At 43.4% G+C, this 10,294-nt stretch overlaps 1 protein-coding gene across 2 annotated transcripts in view; it reads left to right on the forward strand.

The window, feature by feature from the left end:
- The window catches only part of LOC117727188 (forkhead box protein N3-like), a 58,847-nt gene that overhangs the window by 24,670 nt on the left and 23,883 nt on the right, over window positions 1-10,294 (forward strand). The window contains exon 2 of one of the 2 annotated variants that reach the window (XM_034527309.1): window positions 2,276-2,872. In XM_034527309.1, the coding sequence (XP_034383200.1) occupies window positions 2,291-2,872 (582 nt within the window). In that variant the 5' untranslated portion in view covers window positions 2,276-2,290. Of the gene's footprint in view, window positions 1-2,272; window positions 2,873-10,294 lie in introns of both variants that reach the window. The other variant, XM_034527308.1, reaches the window with a different exon arrangement.

The raw sequence follows: 10,294 nt of genomic DNA on the forward strand, positions 1-10,294 counted from the left end.
ATCAAAACAAAGCGTGCAAACACAAGAGATCCAAAGAATGAAGACGACAGAGAGAATAGCACAGTCCCATCTGTCAAACAAATGTGAGGATGCTTCTCGCACACACACACACACACACACACACACACACACACACAGCAGGCATCATTTAGTCTGAACTTGAGCGATATCTGCCTTTGTCCTTTAGCAGTTGGTCCTGAGGGGGCGCTGTAGAAGTTGCATGAAAGTTTGTTTGAAGTTGAGCAAGTGTGTTACGCTTTATGAGAGCCCACGGGAGACATGGTGACACACACACACACAAATGCATACACACACTCAGGCACGAGGCTTGGGCGGCAGCTCGCGCTGGCCCCAACCAACAGTGAGGAGTTTGTTGTCATAGCAACAGTAAAATGAGATGACTTTACTGTCAGACGTAATGTTTCATGGCCCCCTTGCCGCTATGGCAACATAACAAGGAGGAAGAAGAGGAGATGGAGAGAAAGAGCATCGCTGCATTCCAGTTGACTCCTACCAGGAACGGTGTCGCTGCAGTGCCCTCACTTCCTTCCGAAGACAAACACGCTTGCAGACACACCGTCAAACACATGCATAAATATACTGGTGCAGAGAGATGCGCACACATCTTCAAAAGCCTGTCAGAGCCCCTTCCCACCTCGCCCATCCCTTTGATTCTGGCACGCTATTTTCAGCTGCGGCGTTATTGTCACCTGGGCAATTTGAATTAATTACGCTCAACGTCAATATTGGTGCAACGACGGCGTGCCTCAGACAGGTACAGCTTGTTGAATGAGCGCTCGTGCTGTCGGGAAGTGTGAGACGTGAAGGAGAAGAGAAGTGGGGAGGAAGATGAAAGACGCAGAGCGTTGGATGGTGCAGCGGGGTGACTAAACAGGCTGGCCGCCTGTACAGCTGTACAGCTGTACAGCTGTACATCACATTTCTATATTTAGCCCGGTCCTCCCTCCACACCCCATCGGCTATGGAAAGCGGAGTTATCGCCGGTAGAGAAGTGAAAAGACGGGGGACGACAGACCCAACGGGGGGGGGGGGGGGAGATCACAGAGGAGCCAAGTTGTTTTGCTCTGTTGCCATGGCGACAATGCGACTGGAGCTGTAGTGAACTGACAGTAGTCACGGCAAAGCGGGTTGCCATGGGTGACAGCTGTCAGTCAATCACGCAAAGTGAGGGGACAGATCGGCCGATGATCACCTTGGATTAGAGAGCGATCGCACCGGACAGGGGCCAGAACATCTCTGGTTTTAATCTGTGTGTGTGTGTGTGTGTGTGTGTGTGTGTGTGTGTCTGAACTTTTTGCCAGAATTTGTGTATGCGTGCAAATGTGTGTGAGTGTTGTCGCTTTGTGTCCAGACTGTGAAGCCTTCACAGGGGGGGTGGAGCCGGTTACACTGAGCGGTAGCCGCTGCCTGGGTCCTTCCCACAGCTGTGTGTGCTAGAGGACAATCAATGGCCTGGTTTTGAGCCTTCTGGTTTTGAGCCTTCTGATTGTGGCGTCCCATTCCCCTTCAATTACCACACTTCGATTACCAGCATCTAACGAGCACAGCGTTGCTCTGGAGTCAGGATAATTATGGTCTGATTGAAACAGGGATCGGGGGTTTGAACACGCTAAATTGGTTCTTCCTTGTTTCTTTTCTTGGCAAATTTCCCGATCGTTGTCCTCTCAGGTCACCTGCTGTGGAACTAAAGTCTGAACCATTGGACGCTTTTTGTAATGTTGTAAATCCATTATTTCAGCTCTGTACTTATCCAGAGCTCCAGCCTTGACACTTTGCTCCTGGCCTAGAGATGTCAAAGCACCGGAGTCATCTCTGTGACCCTACAACCATTAGACCTTTAACAGTACTATGACAGCAGCCCCATGTAAAGTCAATACTTTGCTGGTCCTCTAGTAATTAGAGGGTAGTTGTACAAGGCACGATTTACTCTACCAATGAAGCACTAATTTTGCCGGAAGTAAATAGAAAGCCCCAGAGAGAAATTATGATGTCTACTTTTCCTCTCAGATCTAACACAGACTAATTGGGAATGTGGTCAAAATCTTGTTGCGTGTCTCCACACTTTGGCCTTTAACAATAATTGAGGCTTTGTGAGAAGCCAACTGAATTTCACAAGCTGACCTTGTTTCTTTTTTCTCCCTTTTCTCTTTCCTCCTTCTCTCCTTCCCTACGTTCTCCTTTCCGTCCCTCCTTCCCCCTCTGCCTCTTGGATTCCTCCCCTGTCTCCTCTCTCTGCTGTCTTCCTCTCCAGTAGTGAGCCCTGGGCTGGATGGGACCCATCATGCCCCCCAGTAAGAAGGCCCAAAGCCCCAGTAGTGGAGCCAGTGCCTCGCAGGGTATGAGCCCGTCGTATCGGCAGGGGGACGCCGCCACAGCCGCGTCCGAGGCGGAAGCGGCTGACCTCTCCCTGTCCCTGTCCGCCTCCTTCTCCAAGGCCGAGGATGAGGAGCTCACCAGCCTCTCCTGGCTCCACGAGAGCACCGACCTCCTCAACAGCTTCAGCCACTCGGGGCTGCGTAGCGTCTCCCCCCTGCAGGACCCCGACGGTCAGCACGCCCGCTCTCCCTCGTCCTCGTCTCCCTCCCCGGACGACCCCCTGCTCGGCGACGCACACTCGGCGTACGACTTGGCGGCAGGGGCCAACAGGAAACCGCCGTACTCCTTCAGCTGCCTGATCTTCATGGCCATCGAGGACGCGCCAAATAAGCGGCTGCCTGTGAAGGATATCTACGGCTGGATCCTGGAGCACTTTCCTTACTTTGCTAGCGCCCCCACTGGCTGGAAGAACTCAGTGCGCCACAATCTGTCGCTCAACAAGTGCTTCAAGAAGGTGGATAAAGACCGGAGTCAGGTAAGGTGCACAGCAACGTTGGATAGGAGCTCAAGGCTGATATCTACTTTGTGGTTACCCAAAACACATGATCCGACTGGTCTTCACTCCATGCATTATTCTTTAACCATATTTCCTGTCCTAATCAGGAACATGGACGATTTTGCTGAACGTAAGTGCGTCCAAGTAGTTTTTTTTAAGTTAAGAGCAGAATCAATGCAGTAAGGAGACTACAATGTATCTGCTGCGAGCTAGCTGCTCACCATACTTCAGGATTTCTCTGCACTTGGCCAAAGGTTGTATTGTCATGAAAAGGCTGCTCTGGACTGTTAGCTCGATCCAACACATTCTGTCTCCAGTGGAACTGACCAACAGGTCACGCTACCAGCTAGTACTTTAATACATTGATGGCCTTTATGCAGGAAGCACTCGTATCAACTGATCTTGTAACGAATGATTCAGGAGAACTTACTGCATATTTATTGCATTCAGCAATTTTACAACAGTATTTAGAATTTTCTCTCACGAAGACAATAAGGAGTGGTTACTCTGCTGTTATCCAAGACAACGTTTGTCATGAATGGATTCTATACTTTATTACTTTGAAGCAATTTTTTTGAAAATATTACACTTCATAATTGTGTTATCCTGTTTGAATTCAGATTCTAGGTTAATATGATGAAGTATTCACGTGGCCGATCGATATCACCATTAATTTACATTGGCTATTTGATAAATGCCTGGATGTGAACATCCTAAATGATTTGGCCCCTCCTGCCACGGCGGCCTTGCTGGCGAGCCGTTCCTCCTGACTGACCATTTCCTCTCCACAGTACGACTCTGGTAACACGGCATGAGCAGCTCTCTTTAGTTGTCCTCATTCCTGGTCTTCAGCAGGTCCTTTAATTCTGCTGCTGACGCTGTTAAATATCACACACTTTCCTTTATGGATCTCTGAAAGCAGAACTTTTGGAGCGTGAATAATACTGATGTGCAATTCTCATGAATGCACGGGTGGAATTCATCATGGTGAGGAGCATTTGATGAATCCTACCATACGAAAAAATTAGAAAATGATGATAAGAATACCAAAATATTCTTGCATGACGTCCAATGTTTTAAGATCAGTTCAGGGCTAAGCAGCAGCTCGTAATATGTAATATGCAAAACTAGCAAACAATAACTTGAGTGAATAGCAGTCATCAGGTTTATTCTGTTTTTCTGGGAGTTTTTGCTGATCCGATGTGAGGTCAAAGGTCAGGGATGTCGTATGTGTACATATTGTAAAGCCCTCTGAGGGTAGTTTGTGATTTTGTGATATAGAAAATAAACTGAATTTAATTTAATCACTAGATATAAGGCCACTTTTAATGTAAAATTATGTAATTATCAAGCAGTAATTAAGCTATTTTCTCTCACAGTATATGAGCTGTTGGATCTGGTTTTCTAGACACACATGAACTCTTTGAAGTTGACTTCCAAGGGAAATATGTTCCTGATATTACATTTTTCAGTGTCACAATTAGGTGAAACAAAGGATGTACTCATCCAAATGATTCTATCATTTTCCAAAAGTTATTTATTTCATATAATTATGTCTGAAATAATATACCTATTTCCTTCATCATATAATATCATAGTGTATGGCTGTACGGGGTTTTTCCAGATATTGTGTAATCCTAACCCAGCACTGACCAATCCATAGGGTTTCATGAATCCCATTCTGAATACTGGTATTGTAAAACAACACACCGCACGCAGCCCGTTACTCCCTCCGTCATGTGTGGTTCTAACTGGCTTCACAGCCAAACGGTTATTAGCGCTTTGCAGCATATCCAACTTGAAGTCAAACATATTCTGTATTTTGTCTACAGCTGTACCAGATTCGGCCTTATCAATAGTTGATGATCTCTGCTTTCATAGTTCTCTTTCACTCAGACGTTCCGCGCTTCCCCAGTGGGAACAGCATTTCTGCTTTGATTTAAGTCTTGATACAGTCTTTAGACTGGCTTTCCTATCCAGATTTCACTCCATTAAATACTCGGGGTAAACGGGAATGAATCCCTCACTCAATTAGCGCTAAATTAATACTGGAGGATTTAATAACACGGATGCCAGCAGACTTTAGATTTCATCTTGCCCGAGGGTGCTGGGGGTGGGGGACAAACAGCAATGATCAATGCTGGCTCTTCGTGTTTAGTGTATAGAGATTATACTGGAGGATATGGGAGCTCTGTATGCCTTCCCTGACCAGCGTGTGAACCTGAAGCCTGAAGCCTCAAGCGTGTGCGTGTGCGTGTGCGTGTGCGTGTGTGTGTGTGTGTGAGGGAACAAAATGGTTGAAGAGGACATGGTGTGTCTGTGCACACACCCTCACGCTATGCTGTCATCTGGCCCTTGACTACGACGGCACAGTTTCTCTTGTATACATATCACCATAGTAACTAGGTTGCAGTTGACATGAAAGTATGCTGTTGCTGTAGCAACGGGAAAACTCATTTGGCTTTACTGACGTGTGTGTGTGTGTGTGTGTGTGTGTGTGTGTGTGCGTGTGCGTGGAGCAGCATGTGTAGAGGTGATTATGGCAAGGACAGCCTGTCTTGTCTTCCTGTCAATGCACACCATTTAAGACAGCACATTAATTAACCCTTCAAACCTACCCCCCCCCCTCTCAAACACACACAACGCATGTCTGACACACAAACAAACAAGTGCACACATATATAGACACACACTCACACACTGAGCACGCGTAAATGCCTTAAAGGACTCACGCACACACATGCGTGAGCGCCTCGTCGGTGTAGAAATGAGGGCACATCTCTGCAGACTCCGACTCTACCTGCCAAGCACCGCGCTCCATCTGAAGCAGCAATTACTGAATCTCTGTAATTTCAGTCCGACTCCGCCATTCAGAGCTTTTCACTCAGAATATCTGCATGTGAATACTCCGGGTTTTTTTCCTTTTCTATCTCCACGCTTGGCTTTTTCTTTTACCTGTTTATGTCTTTTTGAATCGAGCGTGCAATTACAGGGTCCGTGATATATTTTTCTTTATGTTGCATTATGCTCTACGGGGCAAAGAAAGAAGAAGGGGTTTTGGTAAAGGGGAGGTCAAGCGGTCGCTATGAGTGACAGACAGAGACAGAGAGAGAGAGGCAGAAGCAGGGAGACGTGGCTTACTGTGAACGCACCAAATCATATTTCCATCAATTTACAGAGGTGGAGATTAATATGACAGCGGCCTATTTGTTCCGGTGACTGTATTTCTGGGTCATATCCAGGCAGATGACAAGATGGGGACTAGTTTAGAATAAGCCCTGCTTCTCCATTTGTGTGTGTGTGTGTGTGTGCGGGAGCGATCTGGTGTCTGCGAGCGTGAGAGAGCGGCGTCCCGGGGTTGCCATGGCTTTGTTTACAAACAGGATTCTTCGCTGTGCTGAATGACATGCCTTTAACGACAAGTGTTGTTGCCCTCAGACTTCTGGATCAGTGCTGAAGATCAGTGTTGTAACGGCACACACACACACACACACACACACACACACACACACAGCGATACACTTCTCAAAAGCCTCTTATGAAATCACAGCAGAGACAACAGGCAGTTTTGTAATCCAAGGCTCACGACGAAGTCTCTCGGGGTTGCACTTAAGTGCGTCACCTTTAACCTAACCTCAGATGAGAAGCGCCCTTGATTCTTTTACTCTTCGACGCTGAACGTTATGAACTGTGGCGTCTGGAGTGAGCTCAGATGTGTCAGCCCGAGGTGTTCTTGTTGACGCTCTTTCATCAGCAGGTCGCTGCCACTGATGCATAAGTAAATATCGTCGTTCTCTCAAATTAAAACACCGGATGTTTCTTCAGGTCTCGTTTTCCTATTGTTTTGGATTTAAAGCGTGCATGTGGAAGAGCACTACACACCGGGGGTGCTTTGTTTTTGTGTGGAGTTGATTTGCAGATCAATACATATTTGTTGTTTTTGTTATGAATAGTTTCACACAGAATGTGTATATTATGCGGTGCAACATTTTTTCTGAGTTTTCATTTTTCACTGAGTTTCACGCAAATAAAGGCATCGACCAATCACGTTGTGCAGAAAAGACATATTCAACACAGAGGCTTTATTACTCCTTTCAACGTTGACAAAGACAAAACCCACTCCTTCTGTTCTCCCCTTTCACAATAAAAGCCCAGACATATCTGCTGTTTACCAGAGGAAACTAAAACTCACTTCAATAAAATAGCTTCTACAACAGTTTTCATGTGGTTTCATTGTCACGCCCCTGTGTATAAAAGCCAGCTTGTGTTGGAGAGCTTCATAATCGGTGTAATTTTCTCTTCTCCATTTTTCAAAAAACAGATACATTCCGCCAGTCTCTACCAAGACGTGCACCATTCACAAGAGGTACAACGATAACAACTCTGGTGACATACAGCCTCGATGTGGCAACGCTTTGGGTTTAGCATGAAGCTAGAGGTCGTCTACGTTTCAGAACAGGATTTATGTTTAAAATTGGGAACAATCAATATTTAAAAAATAGAAACCTGTTCAATTCAATTCAGTTTATTTTGTATAGCCCAAAATCACAAATGACAAATTTTGGCTTTACAATCTGTACACATACGACATCCCTGACCTTTGACCTCATATCGGATCAGGAAATACTCCCAAAAAAACAGAAAAAAATCCTTTCAGGGGAAAAAAGTGAAGAAACCTTCAGGAGAGCAACAGAGGAGGATCCCTCTCCCCGGATGGACAGAAGCAATAGATGTCATGTGACCAGATGAACAGAGTTACATAAACACATTCAATGAATATGACAGTGTTCATTTACTGTGTGTAATATGACCCTCTCATATTACTCATACCCACAATGAGTTAGCACCACATTCAGCATGTTCCCTCAACTCTAAGAGCTCTCAAAGTGTTCTGGTTCAGTCTCAGTGTTATTTAAGGGGGATGAGGGAGATCTCCGTATGATAAACCCACTGAACGCTACCTGCCCAGTGCCCAACAGCACACAGAGAAAGTCAGCAACTAGTTGGGCAACATAGTGGAGCGTTTAGAAGATAATGAGCCAGATATTTCCCTGAGGAGCCAAAACATACATAAAAGAAAAGATTTCAAATAAATGCTAATGTGTCTGCTGGATATGTATGGCTAGTTGTTCGCTAACACGTTTATAAGGTGTTAATATGTCAATGTTGTCTTAACGGCTTGTTCTGCTCCTTTCAAGTGGCCTGACAATCACTTAATAATGATAATAATAAGCTGTTATAATATATGGCTTTTTAAAATTGTGTTTGTTTCTGTCATTGTGAGTCGTGAGTGGAGGACAAACCTTGTTGTCGCATATGATTTGTTCTGTGTTCGTGCACCCTAAGGGTAGCAATTTCAACATCTGTACGAATGGTTCATGGTCGTGTCCACAGAGGAGAATTATAACACCATGACACGTTCAGATGGGAACAAAATCCCAAAGGGCCTCCCTGGAATTAATTGCTAAGTGACAACATATCATAGGGCATTTGGGAGTTCACATGGAGTAGGCCCAGTTCGTACTTCCTCCTGAAATCAGTGCTTTTACTTTGAGACTTTCATTTCGGATTATATTCCAGTCACAGATTGAAGTTTAGGTGAGATTGGTTAGAGATGTACTGAACGGATGGAATATTTCTATCGTCTTTGAGCATTCTGGAAATATCTCCAGTGTTAGCAACTAACCTGCAAGGGTTTTGAAACTTTGTCCTGTATTTGTGAGGAAGGCTAAGACTTTCATGGCTGGATCGTAAAAGCCAATGAAAAAAAGGTTTCATACAGGAGAAACACAAACTGGGGCAAGCTTAATCTTAAATTAGAGCCACATGGGGAAAAGGTTTGGTATGAGTGGAAGGAAAGTCAATTCATAACACCTGTAGAAGAAATGACCATATTCCATTTTCTATGGAGTGACAGAAATAGTGTGGTGTCCAACCAACGTGTAGCGTTCACACCCAACAGAGCCTCTGTGTCCTGTTGTCAAACGGCCTTCATCGACAACACAAATGGCCCGTATCAAGCCCCTTCATCAGAGGAACCACCCCCCTCTTCTTCGTCCCTCTCTCTGCCTCTCTCCTCTTCAAAAGCTCTGTGTTCTTGTCACTGTTAGAACATGTGCATCCTCTGCTGTAGAGCTCATGTCTCTACAGTCACGCTTGTGTTTCATATTGTTTTTGTTCAACTGTACTTTATATCTTAATTTGTGTTCAGACATATATCTACGCTTCACTCCATTAGAAGTCCCCTGTTTGTATATATGTATGTATGTGTGTGTATATATATATATATGTACATATATACTGTACGTATAAATATATATATATATATATATATATATATATATATACACACAAACAGGAGATTTCTTATGGAGTGAAGCGTAGATATATGTCTGATATATATATCTATAGATATATATCTATCTATAGATATATATATATATATATATATATATATATACTGTGTGTGTGTGTGTGTATGTATATATATATATATATATATATATATATATATACACGTGTGTGTATATGTATATACACACACAGTATATATATGTATATATGTGTATATATATATATATATGTACATATATACTGTACGTATATATATATATATAATATATATATATACACGTTGTGTGTATATGTATATACACACACAGTATATATATATATACATATATAATGTACATATATATATATATATATATATACATATACAAACAGGAGATTTCTTATGGAGTGAAGCGTAGATATATATATATATCTGATATATATATATATATATATATATATATATATATATATATATATATATATATATCAGATAGAGGGAGCGAGAGACACACATTAATCGTAATGATGGATGCGTGTATCACAGTGGGTTAATACGGCTTTAACACAGGGTTGATGCTTTCAGTCCGAGTGAGGATGTCCATCATGAAATGATCTGCAGTCGTAATACTTCAGATTGGTAGTATAGGTTAAGTCATATTGCTCATGAAAATGATGCTCTGAACAACAAAGCTTCTTATGATGAGGCCATCATGTTGCTCTGCAGTGACAGCTCTGTGCTCTCTGTGCATCATGCATCTGTTTTAATCTCATTTCATTGCTGAAAATATCTTTGCTCCTCCCTTAATAACCAATATGAACAGTTTAAATGGGTCTCTACTCTCCACAGTATATGGATGCCATTGTTAGTTTTGATGAAACAATTTATAGATGCATTACAACACGTTATAATTTAGCAGTTGATTGAAAAGATTGTTGTCTCATTCTAATCAAATACCATAAAAAGACCACCCATCTCAATACTTTCTGACTTCCCTAACCATATGGCACTCGCCATCTTGGTTTTTGGCAACCAGAAGTGACACAAACGGTGGAGTACAAGTGAAC

The sequence above is a fragment of the Cyclopterus lumpus genome, chromosome 24 (genome assembly GCF_009769545.1).
Source record: "Cyclopterus lumpus isolate fCycLum1 chromosome 24, fCycLum1.pri, whole genome shotgun sequence".
Classification (NCBI taxonomy): Eukaryota; Metazoa; Chordata; class Actinopteri; order Perciformes; family Cyclopteridae; genus Cyclopterus; species Cyclopterus lumpus.